Consider the following 18,420-nt stretch of genomic DNA (forward strand, 5'->3'; position numbering starts at 1 on the left):
TATTTTAGAATCAAATAATAAAAATAAAATGGATTTCTTTTACTCTTTTTTTCCTGTACAAAGTGAATTTAGTTAGTTGGATTTGGATGGAGTACTAGTACTATATTGTATATATCTCGTTCGTCATAATTACTCCATTCGTTTCACATATTGAGGTGTTTCATTTTGGTATGATATTTAAAAACATGAAATTTTATTAGTTAAATGGAAAAGAAAAAAACATGAGAAAACAATAAAGAGATGATAAAGTAAGTGTTAATTTTTATGGTAACTTGTCTCATAACGTCGTATACATCATTAAAAAGAGAGAATATGTACATTTTTCTTAACATTTAAGGATAGACAATTTCAAAAGAGGGAATTACATATTTAGGCTATATACTTTCAGCGACGAATATTTGTGGTATCTATACTTGCAAAATATTATTTGTGGTATCCAGACTATACTACTTACTCGTTTCAAGTGTTTTTTCACTTTTTGATCAATTTTTCAGACAAAAACACCCCAAAGACCTAAAGGGCATTTTTGTACATCACTCTTTAAAAGTAGGCGTCATTTACTGACATTGAAATACGTGTATATTATTTCAAATTCCTACTTCCTCTATTTCCTTTGTTCTTTCTCGTCTCTTATTCATTATTAAGTCTTCTTTTTCATTCTTCTTTTACCTCCATCTTTCTTCTTCTTTATAAATCTTATTTCTTCATTTCTTTTTCATAATTTTTCTTTCTTCTTATTTATAAAGTCTTATTTCTTTACCTTTCCACTCTCATATTCCTATGTCTTCTATTATGTACGAATTCTTTTTTTCTCCATATTTCTTCTTCTATATAAATCTTATTTCTTCATTTCTCTTTCCTAAATTTTCTCTCAAATAAAGTCTTATTTCTTCTACCTTTCCACTCCCATAACTTCTTCTCCACTTTTTCCAAAACTTCTCCACATTTCACGCCAAATCATTAAGTACTGAACATATATGCCTGCCTAAATCATAGTAATTAAATATCTTGGTTGGGAAATCAAACAGTCGGAAAATGGCGCCTAAAGTAATGTACAAAAATGCCCTTTAGGCCTTTGAGGGTGTTTTTGTCTGAAAAATTAGTCAAAAAGTGAAAAAGCACCTGAAATGAGCAAGTAGTATAATCTGGATACCACAAATGATATTTTGCAAGTATAAGTACCGCAAATGTTCGTCGCTGAAAGTATAGAGCCTAAAAATGTAATTCACTCATTCCAAAAGCACACTATAGTCCTAGGTAAGGCATTGAGTACGAATTTTGTTCCCATTTAAAAAACTTTAAAAAAATGATGTAACCATTGAACAAATTTGCCTTTGAAACATAAATATCTCGTATTTAAAGTTTCTTCTCCGCCTTTTTTTAACTTCTAGTACTCCCTCAGTCCTAAAAGAGATTATTTATTTTTAAGTGACACAGATTTTAATAATATTGTTTCGATTTTAGGCGGAGAAGTAATAAAATTGGAAAAATAAAATTGATATAAACGTATTTTTATTTTTAACAATGTTCATCTCTATCGGAACAGATAAAAATAAAATAAAGAAAACATTTTCATCCTAACCAATGGAGTACTAATACAAGAACCATTGGTTTGAAATTTGAATCCATTTCAACATGCAGATCCTAAGCTTCGAATAATCTTGATACAATATCTTGAAGAACTATTGGTTTGAACTTTGATTTCATTTCAACTTGCACATCGTATGCTTTCTCACTACTTTCAACAATTTCCATGTTAAGGGAGAATAGTCTAAGGGACCATGGCACCACCCATGGATCCATATTAAATTTATTTCTATGGTGAGTGAAATTAGTTTCAAAGGACCATGGCACCATGGATACATATTAAATTTATTTCTATGTTGAGTGAAAATAGTCTCAAGGGACCATGGCAATTATGGATCCATATTAAAGTTATTTCTATGTTAAGTGAAAATAGTCTCAAAGGACCATGGCACACACATGTATCTATATTAAAATATGAATGTAGTATAATTTTTAAAGATAATAGTTATTTAAATTATTGATTTTGTCCAAATGCTACTTCGAGCGAACTGCCTTAGTCCCTAACGTTTTGGATTGTGACATCTTAGACCCCTAACAAAAAAAGTAGCACCAGAGGACCCTAACGTTTAATATAATCACGAATAATATTTCTCGGACTAAAACATCCTCAGGCCCTATAAGGGCATTTTCGTTACTTTATTATATTGCTAACATATGATTTTTGTTAGCAACTTCATATGTAATTTCCTAAAAAGTCCTGGTACTTCATTCCGTAATTAAAATTTTGCCATTATTTACAATTTATAATATTTTTATAATATACAGATTTATCATTATCTGCATTAATTAATATGAAAATAACAAAATGACACCCTTTCTTCCTTATAAAACTCATTTTCTAGTATTTTTTCATGTTTCTATTTTCCCTATTTTTTATTTATTTTTTACCGTGATTTACAATTAATTTTATTTATTATGAAAATATCCTAATTTTGTGGTATTAATTTATAAATTTACATTATCTTAATTTCAAATACTATTATTAATAAAAAAAAATCTCCAAGGACTATATAGCTAATATCACATGCTTGAATATTTTCAAAATATTACTCATGTTTCAATTTTATCATGAATGACAAGAAACTATGCAAATTTATATATAAAGATTGAATGTTCAAATGATGTTCAAAGTTCTAGTTTGAACTAAATTAAAATTTTCAATAAAATATCAATCATAAAAATCGTCTTAAAGTTAGGCTTAGAGTAACAAACTAATTCGATGATATATAATGAAATAATATTTTCAATGTTAGTGTTTTCAAGAAAATAATTACTCTCCCGTCCCATTTTAGGAGTGTCAATTAGTTATGACACGAGTTTTAAGAAATTGGTGGAGTGTGTAATAAATTAATTGAGTTAGTGGAAAGTGAGATGGTATGACTTAGCTTTTGGGTTTTTTTTTTTTTGGGTTTAGTTTTATGTTATTTATTGCCGTTTGGGTGTAATTTTGATGAATAATGGGGTAAAATTTTATGTCCAAATATGGAAGATTCTAAATGTGACTCCTAAACTAGGACGGACTTTTATGGCAAAATGTGACTCTTAAACTTGGACGGAGGGAATATTATATAATCTAATTAAACGTGAAACATTTTTTACTTTGTGTATTATTGATTCAGATTTTATTGCATAAACATCTTCACTTTTCCATATTTTTGGTTGTTTCTCAATGAATTTCCAACATGATTGATACGTTCGGATTTTGCATGGTTTTAATGTCATTATTTGGTCCGTTTTGAATGTCAAAGTTGCATTACATGTCCATTATTTGAATATTTTATCTATTTTGACATGTTTTGTGATAAATGTGCATATTTGAACCTAAAAAGGGAGTCAAAACGCGAAGTTGGAAATTTGGAGATTCTGGGAGCGTCCAGCGACCGCTGCAACACCGCCGGCAACCAACGACCGCTAAGTCCATAGCGGCCAGCTCCGGGAAAGTTGTGCATGAAATGAAGACAAGCCCAACGACCGCTACAAAGGGTCCAAAAAGTTATGGGATGATAGGCATCGACTGCTGAAACAAGTGCAACGACCTCTGCTCAAGAGTTAGAAGCCTCGGACCAACCCATAACGACCGCTGGCCAAGGTGCAGCGGCCCGCTGGGAAAAAGCTGCGAGCAGTTTTTGCCCTACTCTCTCTCCAAAATTTACCATATTTTACAACTCTTGTCCTTAATTGAAGAGCTCGATTTTTCCTCTATATATACCCCCTCAAGCTTCATCATTAGAATCCTCTTTTTGCAACATATTTTCCAGAGATTAAAAGTTAGAATACTTCATTGTACAAGAAGTTGAAAAAGGATTCAAAATCATCAAAGCTACAATGTTCCAACCTTTGGGTTTTATTTGTTTTAGTTTTATGATTTCATTGTCTTCCTTTTAATCTATGTTTTAGATTATTCTATCATGTGTAACTAAATTCATAGGATTATAGGGGTGTATTAGTAACGACTTTGGTTACACAATTCCTTTCCCTATTTAATATCTGTTTGTTCTTACTTTGTTTCTTCCTTAAGTTAATGGATAATGCTTCACGTTTGAGTGACACATTCTGTGATGATTTAATAAACCTTGCTACATAATCGTGAGAGGAGGTTGTCGAGTTAGGTCCACATAATAGACAGTACAATTAGTTTACTTTAAAACGACACTGTAAATTGAGAGTGAGGACTTTTCTAGGGTCTTAGGAGCTTTTAGGAGTTACTGAAACGCTCGGATTTTGCACTGTTTTAAGGCCCTTATTTGGTCCGTTTTTTATGTCAAAGTCACTCTACACGTCCATTATTTGCATATTTGATCTATTTTGGTATTTTGACGTGTTTTGTGAGAATTGTGCATAATTGAGCCGAAAAAGGGAGCCAAAACGCAAAGTCTGGAACTCTGGAGGCAGATGGCGACCAACGACCACGCGAAGTTGTACGGCGACCGCCGGCGCCTGGCGGTCTGAGCAGTGCAGGGGCCCGCCTCGGAAAATTACACTTGGAAGAGAGTCGTCCGGCGACCTCCGGAAGTCATGCGGCGGTCTGCCGCCAAAGGAACAGAGACTCTGGACTCCAATGCGGCGACCGCCGGCCAAGGTGCGGCGGCTCGCCGGAGAAAGGCGGCGAATCCGAATAGCCCTAGATCTACTCCAAGATTTACCATATTTTGAAGATCTTTTCCTTCTACAATGAGAATTGGCTTTCCCCTACAAATAGGACCTCAAGCTTCATCAACCATAGAGCTTCTTTTTGCAAAACAAATTCCTAGAGATTAAAAGCTTGAGTACTTCAATTGCGCAAGGAGTTGAAGAAGGATTTCAAGAACATCAAGAACGACTAGGATTCAACCTACGGGTTTTATTAGCTTTAGTTTTATGTTCAAATTGTCTTCCCTTCAATCTTTGTGTTTAGCTTATTCCATTATGTGTAACTAAACCCATAGGATTCGAGGGATGTGTTAGTAACGACTTTGGTTATACAATTTCTTTTTCTATTTAATATCCGTTTTGTTTTTACTTTGTTTCTTCCCTAAGTTAATCTTGATGCTTCATGATTGAGTGACACAACCGTGTATAATTTAATATAGCTTGCTTCATAACTGTGACAGAGTTCTAGCGAGTTAGATCCACTTAGTAGACGCTACAGTTAGCTTCCCTTAAAACGACACTGTTGATTGAGAGTGAGGACTTTTCAAGGGTCTTAGGAGCTTTATGGAGTTACGTGTTAGGATTGACAATCCTAATTTTGTAATCAACGTTTGCATCGCATGAGCATAAGCTAGGTGACTCGTCCTATCAAAGTAATAACTGTGCTAGGGTATTGTAGTTTGGAATTTGTATAACAATAACTGTGAACGCACATCCCTGGAATTCCCTTATCTCTATAATTTATCTCTGTGTTTTAATTGCATCTAGTTGTTATTTGCTTTCTATTGCTTTTAGTTTTCAAAAAGTTTTCAACATCTTTCGTTTTTCCAAATAGTAATTGAGTCTTAGTAGGAGATAGACAGTCCGTGTTTGCCTTCCCCGTGTTCAATATCCGGTACTGACCTTTAGCTATACTATATATACTTTGTATACGTGCAGGTTTATTTAGTGCTAAAAAAATAGTGGATCAGTTACGTATTTAGGATTGACAACCCTAATGTTTGTAACCAACGTTTGCATCGCATGAGCATAAACTAGGTGACTCGTTCTATCAAAGTAAGAACTGTGCTAGGATATTGTAGTTGAAATTTGTATAACCATAACTGTGAATGCACATCCCTGGAATTCCCTTATCTCTATACTTTTATCTTCGTAATTTATTTGCAATTAGTTGTTTATTGCTTCAACTTTTCTTTGTTTTCAAAAATTCAAAAATCTTTCGGTTTTCAAAATAGTAGTGGAGTTTTAGTAGAAGATAGACAGTCTGTGTCTATTTTCCCGTGATTGATATCTGGTACTAACCTTTAGCTATACTATTCCTACTCTGTATACTTGCAGGTATTTATAGTGCTAGTAAAAGTGCATCAATGATATAACTAGTATTGTTACAACTAACTAGAAATAGAGGGATATATGAGAAGTTTTTTTTTTGTGTGCAAATAATGACAAAACTTTAATCACGTATGAAATACTACCTAAACTTATTAGGAAATTCCATAAGGAGTTGATGACATTAATGTAACAAAACTCATATGTCAGCGAATTTAGAGATTGTCAAAAATGGCCTTCAAGTCATTTCGGCATTTTCATCTGAAAAGTGGATAGAAACACTGCATTCGTGATTATATTAAACGTTAAGATCCTCTGCCGCTATTTTTTTTTATTAAGAGTCTATGGTGTCATAGTTCAAAATGTTAGGGATTAATAGGACAGTTCACTCTAAATTTATTTCTATGTTTGTGTGAAAATAGTCTCAAAGGGACCATGGCAATTATGGATCTATATTAGATCTATTTCTATGTTGAGTGAAAATAGTCTAAAAGAACCATGACACACGCATTGGATCCATATTAAAATATGATTGGAGTATAATTTTTAAAGATAATTGTTATTTAAATTATTGACTTTGTTTAAATGTTAATTGATCTTATAAAATTTTAAAACTACGAACTGCGTCCGTCTATGAAAAATAGTTTTGGACGTATAGGGCTGCTTAATCAGGAACTAGATCAGGAATCAACCGGTTAATGAGGAACCGACAACTAGTTTTTGTCTGGTACCGATTCTGATATTTTTTTAACAGGTTCTTGGTTCTAATCGGAACCGACTAATTTTCAACGGTGAATTGAATTATATTTTAACTTTAGTTTTAGTTTCAATATTGTAATTTATTACTAATATTATACTATGTCAATGATGAGTGAAGTGAGTTAATATGATGTGAAACATATTTACTATTTAATAAAAATAATAAAAATATTTTATTATTATAAGGACGCATAGAAATGATAAAAATGGATGCTCCCTCTGTCCGCGAATAAGAGTCTCGTTTTTCCATTTTAGTCTGTTCGCAAATAGGAGTCCCAGTTCAATTTTACCATATATGGTAATAGGATCTCACCTTCTACTAACTCATTTCACTCACATTTCATTTAAAAATAATATATGCAAATGAGACTTTTATTCCACTAATTTTTTCCACTCAATTTTCTTAATATTTCTTAAAAATCATGCCGTCCGTATTTAGGACTTCTAACTGCGTGCAGAGGGAGTATTTAATAAAGAACTGAGAAATTATTAAAAGTCAAAGTGGAATAAACAAATGATAATGCTCTGTCAAATTAAGTGGGCGGCGATTTATAGGCACATGCAATGACTGGCTTCTAATGTAACATACTATGTTACTATAATATTCGAAGATGTCTGCGAAAACTATTTTATTAATCAAATATTCTTACCAAAACTTAACCAGAGAATATAGTTCACGTATATTGTAGTCAATATTCAACCTCTCTGTTACGGCTATCCCTACTAAGCAACACTAAAAAGAACTTGGGCAGTTTTAAATTTATATAAAGTGGACAATTTAATCATTTTCAAGATTTCCAAAAATTAAGGAATTTGCATTTTAATTGATATACTCCACACAGATATATAGAGAATGGGTATTGTATATTCCATTTCCGATTTTAAGAAGGATATGCTTAATTTATTCCAAACAAAATATTAATACTCCCGCTGTCCCAAAGAAGATGTCCCCTTTCTTGGACCGCACGAGATTTTATGCAGTTATATTTTGTGTGTTAAGAGGAGAGAGTAAGAGAGAGAGAATAAAGTAGAGATGAATGTGTTTCCATTTTAAGTAACGTATCATCTTAATTGAGACAAATAAAAAAAAAAAGTGGATCATCTTCAATAAGGAGGGAGTACTAAATTAAATAAGTTCATAAAATTTATTTATGAAACGACCAACTCTAAGTATTACTCCCTCCATTCATCAATAATTGGCTTAATTTGACATGTCACAAGTTTTATGAAATGTACTTAATTCATAGTGGAATGTGAGCTCTACTGTTATATATTAACTAGTATCTCCCCCGTGCTATGCACGACCCAAGTAATTTTCTATTTGAACTTATTCAAAATTGTGAATTCATATTTAAGATATGAGAAACAAAATCGTTACATCAATTTTAAACCCAAAATTAAATACAATAACAATTCATTATACCAATAAAAACTATATAATCAAATAATGTGTGGGTGGCTAAGATCTACTCTACTTCAACAACATATAACAGAAAAGGTATCAAATGCTTTATCTGCATATCAAACAAAATCAATATAAAGGTTTAGGTCTTATATATTACCCTAATAGATGCATATAAATCACTATACATCATAAAATTACATTATCCTCTACTCCTTATCTCAGAGCATAGTGTTAGATCCGAAGCATGTAATCTCTCGCAATTTGCAAATAAAAATGATAAAATCAACAATATGCCAACGATTTGCAAATAAAAACTATAAAGTTTTGCGTTATAAACCTACTCTGGTTTTGAAAAACCTACTGCATGTTTTATATATTATTTTATTTTTATACAATAATTGAATAACACATTTCTTCCTAAAATAGTCAGAAAGTTTTAACTTGCAGAAAATAAAAACATTTATCCATTTGAGAATTGTAGAATTTAAATCTATTTTCCAATTTGTTAATGCTAGAATAACAACTCCATTTGGAGAAATTAATTTTGCATTTGGACTAAGACTTGGGAGTGAAGCATTCTATATTAAAACGAATTTATGACACTTACAAATTTTGAGTAATATCAGTGGAAAATCCATCCAATTCTGAAATATTTCTATTTTTGTTATCAAATTCTAGGTTCAGTTAGATCATAGAAAAATCATTGCAAGAAAAAGGAAATTCCATAAAATACAGAAATTCTTAGATAACAAATTCGAGAAATAAAGCAGGAGTGTTACCCAAAATCTCATTGGAAACAACTACAGCCAGTTAAGCTATTTTACAGCTTTCAATTCAACTAAAAAAACCTGAAATTCTAAAATTAGAATACGAAATCAGAAAAGGGGAAGAGAGCCAGAGATGTATCGTGGCCGAAGCGTGAAAGAGAAAGAGAGAAGAAAGTCGGAATGTAATACTGGAAAAATTCCATGCACTCCACTACTCCAATAAACCAACTAAACAACAGTTATAATTTATGATTTACAATTATAAAGTTTTTATTTTATTTTATTTTAGTATAACAATTATAAAGTTTTTATTTTATTTTATTTTAGTATAATATTCATAATGGCAGTTTTGTAAATATCTTCAAAACTCCCATTTTATATATTTATAGAGTAACATATAAAATGAGACTCATATTTCACTAACATTTTCAATTCACTTTTTTTTATATTTCTTACAATTTTGGCCAACTCAAATATGGACATTTAATGGGCCCAAAGCATACTATATTAGAAAATTAACTACAGATAGAAAATTGACTACACATTTCACATGATTTACAGTACTTTCTTTGCTCTTAAGAAACAAAATAGTTTGATATTAAAGTTCACATTATCCTAACTCAACAAGTATATAGTATTACCTGCGTTCTATAATAAGTCACATTTCACTTGTACTAAATGGTAACTAGATCTCATATTCCACTGATTCACATTATATTATAAAATTAATATTAATATAAATAAAATGGACCACATACTCAACTAAATTTTCAAACCTTCTACTCCCTCTGTCCCATTAAAAATGAAACGTTTTCCTTTTTTGTTTGTCCCATTAAAAATGAAACGTTTCCTAAAATAGAAACAACTCTATCTCTACTTTTTCATCTCTTTTACTTTACTCTCTCCTCATCAACTCACAAAACAACATTACATAAAATCCCGTGCCGATTTCCAAATGTTTCATTTTAAGTGGGACGGAGGGAGTATTCTTTACGGAGGTAGACCTACATGGTAGGGTGGGGGGGGGGGGGGCACTAAATCCCCACCAATTTTCAGATTATGTATATATTACAGTAGGTCTGCTTATTCGTCCGATTCCGGTTCTAATCGAACCGGTTGATCGGTTTTAAATTTTCATAAATCCTAGAACTGGAACCGAAACCGATCGGTTCCGGTTTGGAACCGGCCGGGGTTAAGAACCGGACGATTTCGGTTCCGAACCGGAACCGATATGTAATTTTAATATGAATTTATTTATAATTTTAAATAGCTCAATACTAAAAAATTAATAATCCAACATCTAGAAATATAACAAATAATAACTAAAAATTTAAATATATACACAAAAAATACAATCCAACAATACAATAATATTCATAGATGGATAAGAGTGATGCCAAGTGTAGTAGGTCAGACTAGTTTATATTAGCAATTTTTTAATACAAAAATAGGAGTTCTAAACTTTAGCAATTTTTAAAAAATATTAGTTTTATAATTGAATTCCATTTTCCCTTTTTTGGCTTAACAAATATTCAATAGAAAATTTCCAATACTAATTGATCTTGTTGTGACTCTTTGGTTTATAATGGAACAATTAATAAATTACTCACAAATATGTTAAAATCGTATGTTAAATGAATTGTTACATAAATTTATTATAAAGTTAAATTTCTATCATATGAAATGATATTTTATTTGTATAAGTTCTTTTAGAAATTAAAAATAAACTTATGATGTCCTACTCATTGTAGTTAGTTCATAAAAAATGGATTAGGGAAATAATAGTAGATTCCAAGTATCACGGTTTAAACATTTTAAATACTTTAGAAAACAGAGCTTGCAAATCTAACACTGTTTAAATCTAAAAATAACTCAATGTTTTAAATTATTTTACTTTATTTCAAAATTAATTCAATTAAATTAGATTTATTTGTGTATTAAATTATATAAAAAAAATTGAATTATATCCGGTTTCCGGTTAGGAACCGGTCGGTTCCGGTTCGGAACCGGAACCTGTTTTATCTAAAAAGTTGGAACGGTACCGGAACTGGAACCAGAACCAATTTTTCCGGTTCCGATTCCTTGATGCACTTTTTATTAGCACTAAAAATACCTGCAAGTATACAGGGTAGATCTAGTATAGCTAAAGGTCAGTACCGAGATATCGAACACGGGAAATATAATTGCAACTGGCTATTATGTACTAAGCGTCAAATAGTATCTAGAGAAACAAGAGAATTATGAAAACTTTGGAAACTGAAAACAATTGAAAGCAATCAAACAACTAAATGCAATTAAATCACAAAGATAAAATATGAGAGATAAGAATTATAGGGATGTGCGTTCACAATTATGGTTATACAAATTCCAACTACAATACCCTAGCACAGTTTATACCTTGAAAGGACGAGTCACCTAGCTTATGCTCATGCGATACAAACGTTGATTACAACATTAGGGTTGTCAATCCTAACACGTAACTTCAAAAAGCTCCTAAGACCCTTGAAAAGTCCTCACTCTCAATTAACAGTGCCGTTTTAAGGGAAGCTAACTATAGCGTCTACTAAGTGGATCTAACTCGCTAGAACTCTGTCACAGTTATGAAACAAGTTATATTAAATCATACACAATTGTGTCACTCAATCATGCAGCATCAAGACTAACTTAGGGAAGAAACAAAGTAAAAACAAAACGGATATTAAATAGAAAAAGGAATTGTATAAACCAATAAAAGTTACTAACACATCCAAAGAATCCTATGAATTTAGTTAGACATAATTGAATAAGCTAAAAACATAGATTGAAGTGAAAACAATTGGAACATAAAACTAAAGCAAATAAAACCCGTAGGTTGAATCCTTGTCGTTCTTGATGTTCTTGCTTCTTTCTCCAACCCCTTGCACAATGAAGAACTCTCAAATTTATGCTATGGAAGTAATTGGCAAAATGATGATGAAGAATTAGGGTTGGAGGAGGAGCTATGAAAGCTCCCCCTTTGGGGGCTAAGAAAGGGTTGGATTCTATGAATGAGGTTATGAGGTATATATAAGCTTGAGAAGGATTTAAATTTGGTAATAAATTTCCTCCAAGTATTAGGAAAGATGTAATTTTCGTTCCCATAGTAGAAGGAAAAGATTTGGCTTCACAAGGTAATATCTTCTTTCCTTCTTCAAATTTTCGCCTAGACTGCAGCTGGAAGCTTTGCGTGACTTTGGTAGAACAGCCATAACTCTCTCCAAAGAACTCCGATTGAGGTGATTCATGTTCCATCTTGAAGCTCTTTTCAAGAAGAAGAGAATGGTGTGTAGAACGCTCTGATCAGACTTCAGGATCGCTAGAAAATTGAGTTTGAAAACAGCTGTCGGCGCGCCGCGTTTTTGTGGCGGGCCGCCGCACCTTGGCTGCGGTCGCCGCGCGTAGTCCAGAAGCTTCTGACTCCTTGTGGCGGTCGCCACGCACTTCCCGGCGGTCGCCGGGCGTGTCTTTGTCTCCGCTAAGCACCAGCGATCGCCGGAAGTGTTGCGGCGGTCGGCGGACGCCACCTGAAGCTCTCCAGATTTCCTACTTCGTGTTTTAACTCTATTTTTAGGCTCATATATGCACATTTCTCACAAAACATGTCAAAATACCAAAATAGATAAAATATGCAAATAATAGACATGTAATGCAACTTTGACATTAAAAACGGACCACAAAATGACCTTAAAATAGTATAAAATGCGAGCATATCATTTCTCAATTAACCGGTCGGTTCCGGTTCTAATTCCGATTAACCGAGAAACAGATAACTATTTAAGCACCCCTACTTGTTGGCTTGAGTTTGAATCCTACGAGATGCAATGTTTTGATATTTCTATCTTTTCTTATTTAAATTTTTTGTATTGCTCATTTTTCTTGTATTATATGGTTTGTAATCCCAGTATTTTTTCTTATTTAATTTTTTTTGTATTACTCATTTTTCTTGTGTGGTTTGGAACCCTATTTTTTCTTATTTAAATTTTTTGTATTACTCATTTTTATTGTGTTATATGGTTTGCAACTCTGGTATTTTTTCTTATTTAATTTTTTTGTATTACTCATTTTTCTTGTGTTATATGGTTTGAAACCCTATTTTTTCTTTTTTACTTTTTTTAGTGTTATGTGGTTTGGAATCCTAGTGTAAAATTTCTGCGTTCGCCACTGATTTTTTATATATTTTTTAAAACTTGTGCCCACACTAAATGTAAATCATATTAATTAAGTTTAAAATTTAAGAAAAAATTTAAATCTATCAACAGTGAAAAAAAATCAGGTTTAATTAGATAACAGAGTTATAGAAAAGCGCGGCTGCGCTCTTTTCTTCTTCTCTTTCCAAACTTGCAAACTCAAGAAACTCTCATCTTCAAAACAAATCTTCACCTCCTCTACTCTATATTCCTCTAATTCTCTTCCATAGCGTGGGGTCGGAGCTGGAGCAGCCATGGGTCGGCGGCCGATTCTGGGAGATTCTCAGGGATACTCACGGACCGGCGGCGCCAACTCCCACTAGATTCGTCATAAAAACCAAAAGTGCATACTCTTGTAACACAAATTGAGTAATAAATAAAATTTGGACTACCTTGCAAAACCTGGAGTTGACCGATCAACACATCTAACGTTCATAATTTGATACATATATATCCTAAAGTTGAGTTATGTTTTCATATTTTCCCATATATTCATAACATACATGGGGAATTTGAAAATTGCAAATATATAATTTAAATTATCCAACTTGTGAATTTTGTGATATCTTGATTTAATCGAACAAGTTGATCATCACAACCTTAATAATGTAAACTAGTTGATTGGGCGACAGTTGTGATATTTCCTCTTATTAATTTTATCATCCACCAAATAGGCCTAGTGGTAAATAATATAAGTAAATTATACTGTGGCTCTACTTTCTTTTAAAGAAACGACAGCCTCATCAACCCCACTTGGCATCAGAAAACGATAATAAATTAATTGTTGCAACCTTATTGCCTTTGATGTGGATGGAGAGTTGCTCTATTTTGTCAAGTTGATTGCAACAGTTTATAACAATAAAACAATATTTCTAGTCCCTTCTAGACTAATTTTTTAATGAAAAGTTGTTTTCAACGTTGGTAATAAATACAACCTCTGAATATATATTCAGTAAAAGTCGCAACTTCCGTGACAGGAAAATATATGCACTGGCTTCTTTGGTAAAATTCATTAATTTGGACCAAATAATTTTTATTTGAATGACTCCGGCCTAATATGTACGCTAAGGCATGCCATAAATTTTTCGCAACTCGAAAAATACTCACGAGTTTTTTTACAATCCATATGGCCAAATTGCAGTTGAATCAATATTAAGGCGAAGACTTTCTTCTTTTGTTTTATTATACCAAAGATTCGATGACTATTTTTCGTGCTGATTTATAGAAATTAAGGCTGTTCTATACAAAAATATAATAACATAAATTCCTTACAATTTGTTTACAATAGACGTGTCACGTGCCACTCGATCGCACACCTTGAGTTTCGAGACCTGATCTCTCTTGATACACTATCTTCATCCCACTCTAAGTAGTATATTTTCCTTTTTTGGATGTTATACTTTGATACTCGGTATACATTTCATAAAATGAAAACACTATTATCTTTATTTTATTCGTTTTCTACTCAATTCACAAAAAAGAAACCGTATAAAATTCTATGATAAGTAAGAAATGCTCCGCTTAAAGTGATATAAATGGAGTGGTTAGTTACTTCCTACTCCCTCAGTTCATGAAATAATGTCTCATTTTGCTATTTTAGATTTTCTGTGATTTAAAGTCTTATTTGTTTTTTTTCCATATTAAGTAATGGAACTCAGCTTTCACCAAATTATTATATTCATATTTTATTATAAAGCCAATGTATAAAGTAGAGTCCATTTTCTAGTAATTCATTTTCCGTGCTAAATCAAAATGAGACTATAAATGAACGACGGATAGAGTATTAAATAACTCCAAGCAACAATAAATCCCCGCTTTCACTCTCCACAACTCAATACATATATATACACTAAATTCCAACTCAATCCCACTAATCAAACCCACAGAAACACCCACCACATTTCTTTCCACACACAAAAAAACACACCCAAAACACCAGATTCATCATCATCAATCAAAAACCCTAAACCAAAACAAAAATCACAAAAAAAAATGCCTTCCGATCATCCGAATTCCTCCCTCCTCCTCCAACGCATCAACACCACCACCCCTTCCACCACCACATGTAAACAACAACAACAATCCTATTCCTACCGCCTCCCCACCGCGGCGAAGCACGTCCCCGACCACGTGGCGCGCTACCACACCCACGCGGTGGGGCCCAACCAGTGCTTCTCCGCGGTGAGCCAGCGCATCGCCGCCCCCGCCTCGACCGCGTGGTCGGTGCTGCGGCGCTTCGACAACCCGCAGGCCTACAAGCACTTCGTCAAGAGCTGCCACGTGGTCGTCGGGGACGGCGACGTCGGCACCCTCCGCGAGGTCCGCGTCGTCTCCGGGCTGCCCGCGGTCAGCAGCACGGAGCGGCTCGAGATCCTCGACGACGAGCGCCACGTCATCAGCTTCAGCGTCGTCGGCGGGGACCACCGCCTCGCCAATTACAGATCCGTCACCACCATCCACGCCGCCGCCGGGGGAGGAGGATCCGTGGTGGTGGAGTCGTACGTCGTCGACGTGCCTCAAGGTAACACTAAGGAGGAAACGTGCGTTTTTGTGGACACCATTGTTAGATGCAATCTGCAGTCGTTAGCTCAGATCGCTGAGAATATTGCCTCACCTAAATGAATTTTTTTTTAAAGAAAAAAAATAATGATGAGGAAGAAAAAAACAAAGTTCGATTGTGGATTCGTATTGTGAATTTCGGAGGTTTGTTTTTTTATTATACGGATCATGTGATATGGAATATTTCTGATTTCATGATCTTGTTTATTTCTCAAACTCAAGAAATTACATATGAATTAGAGTATTTAATTTGGTAAATTATATCGAATTCAAAATTGAATTATTTTTAGAAGGTCAGGGTATTAGTATTTGCTAGTAATTGCGGAGGGTCGTGTGAGGGGGTTATTTTTTTCTTTATCAATGTGTTTGAGTGTAATCAAATGAGTTTTGGAAAACATTGTATTCAGTTGCATTGCAAGTTGACGGTTTCGTTTAAAAAAATTTAGCTTTATTAAGCCATGAAGAATATAAGAGAGAAATTGGTGTTTTATATATTCCGAGTTCCAGATTCCCTAAAAATGAAAGGCCAACAAAAAGAAGGAAATAATTTGAAATTAACGATTTATGCGATTTACCCATGTATATGAGCCATCTTATGGATTTTTATCATAGATAAAAAAAATCTTGTTTCACCAATTTGATTAATATTTTATTTAATTTTTCGAAACTTAGATTTTTGCAACTTAATAGTGATTTTGGTAAAGCAACAAAAATAGAAAATTTGCAGTCTGAGGTATTGCATTGAGAGTTTTAGGGGACTGGATCTTGTATCGTGTAAGTTTATTATTCATTATAACAATTTAAATATTTATTTTAATAGTATTAGTATTTCTTCCGTACTTAAATCATTTTTACTTTATTTTATTAGCTATTTGCTGAGTACTTATCTTTTATCTCATCTAGTTTTATTTTGTTTTTATTTAATATATTTTATAAAACTTCTACATTTCCGTGTCTAAAAATTTTCTCCAAACTTAATAAGCACCGAAAGAGCATATATTAATTCAACGGAATCACACAACTACCCATCCTTGCAAGTTGGCCTTCAAGTGACACCAACTAGTTGTTAAAGAAAGAAAAGAGAAAACAGTAGTTGTACGTTATATAGCAACTTGCACAACTTGCCATATAAATTTATATTATCCTAAAATAGGATGCAAGTTGCTCTTACATATCTTGATTTGTAGTTTTGCGCTTTGCGACGAACCATGAAATTACTACTCCATTTGAATAAAGTGCAGAATTATTAGATGCTATACAAACAGTATTACAAAAGAGAAATGCCGAAAGCTTTGATATATTTGAGTTTTCCTGTAAAAGTTCTGGAATGACATGAGAATTAATGCACATTTGATAAAATAAGAGAGAGATAAAAAGAAAAAATAACTATAGAATTATTAATGGAGAATGAGCACACCTGATCAGAGAGAAGAAAGTTAAAAAAATAGAAGATGATTTTTTATGGAATATCCTAAAATAGAAAATGTCCTTATTTTTATGGGACGGATGAAGTACTTTAACAAAAATTATCGAGCATGCGGTTAGCTGTGCTTACACGCCTCAAAAAAATTATACTTCCTTCGTCCTACAAGAATGTGTACTTTTGATTTGATTGACACGGATTTTAATGTATAATTAATAAATAAGAAAGACTAGAAAGAAAAAATAATTAAAGTATTATTAGTGGAGAATACATCTCATCTCATTAGAAAGAAAAAGAGTTTCCAAATATAAAAAGTACGTATTCTTTTGGGACGAGCTAAAAAGGAAATAGTGTATATTCTTGTAGGACGAATGTATTTCTAGAAAGTAGTATATAAATTTTTTGAAACAAATCTCTGAAATTATGATTGTCAGTTTCATTAATAGTTCGTGATTATAGGTGAATTTGATGAGTGTGATAAAATATTTGACTAAAACAGTGAACATTCAAAATTGGACTAGGAGAAAATACTGTATAAAACTTAATGAAAGTTGAACACCTACATGAGTGTTGTGGTTATGCTAGCGTTACATTTGTAAATGACACATATTAAATTGTAACGTAATAGATTGTAAATGACATATGAATAAATAATCCGAATTAAATTGGAATTGATTAATTAGGGTTTGCAAGGGGCATTTAATAATCCCGTGCCGTCTTGTCTACCTTTGTTGCACTGTGTTCACGTTATCCGCATCCCGATCTTCGACCTTATCATTCTTTCTACAGTTACGACTTTTTCTTATTTTTGAATAGTAAATTCCTGCAACTTGCAACTTGCAACATGCAATATTTTGGTTTATGTAAAATAAATTGCTATAGACCTTTTATCTTATTTACACAATTTTGATTGGCTCTTGAAGGTGGCAAAGGGCAGTATGCATGATTCTTTTTAACGAAAATTTGGGACGAGACTATTAAAAATAATAAAATGCTAAGAGCAGACCGTTGGACGAGGCTAGGCATGCACAAACCGAACCGAACACCGCCGGTTCATAAACCGAAACCGGCGGCGGCAATTCGAACCGGTAGACGGTTCGACGATTCTAGCGGGCCGGTTCAGATTCAAAGAAATGTGAAACAGGAACCGCTAATTCCGAACTACTGGTTCAACGGTTAAATCGACAGTTTAATTAAAATTTTAAAAAAATAATTTTTTATTTATAAAAATTGGTTTTTGTATTTAAAAAACAATTT

At 33.0% G+C, this 18,420-nt stretch overlaps 1 protein-coding gene across 1 annotated transcript; it reads left to right on the forward strand.

The window, feature by feature from the left end:
• Positions 1-15,043: 15,043 nt before the first annotated feature.
• Positions 15,044-15,941, forward strand: LOC125218799 (abscisic acid receptor PYL4-like). Its single transcript, XM_048120572.1, has one exon. It carries the CDS (start codon positions 15,174-15,176, stop codon positions 15,801-15,803), a length of 630 nt encoding a protein of 209 aa, XP_047976529.1. The 5' UTR covers positions 15,044-15,173; the 3' UTR covers positions 15,804-15,941.
• The last annotated feature ends 2,479 nt before the right edge of the window (positions 15,942-18,420 follow it).

The sequence above is a fragment of the Salvia hispanica genome, chromosome 4 (genome assembly GCF_023119035.1).
Source record: "Salvia hispanica cultivar TCC Black 2014 chromosome 4, UniMelb_Shisp_WGS_1.0, whole genome shotgun sequence".
In the NCBI taxonomy this organism is placed as follows: domain Eukaryota; kingdom Viridiplantae; phylum Streptophyta; class Magnoliopsida; order Lamiales; family Lamiaceae; genus Salvia; species Salvia hispanica.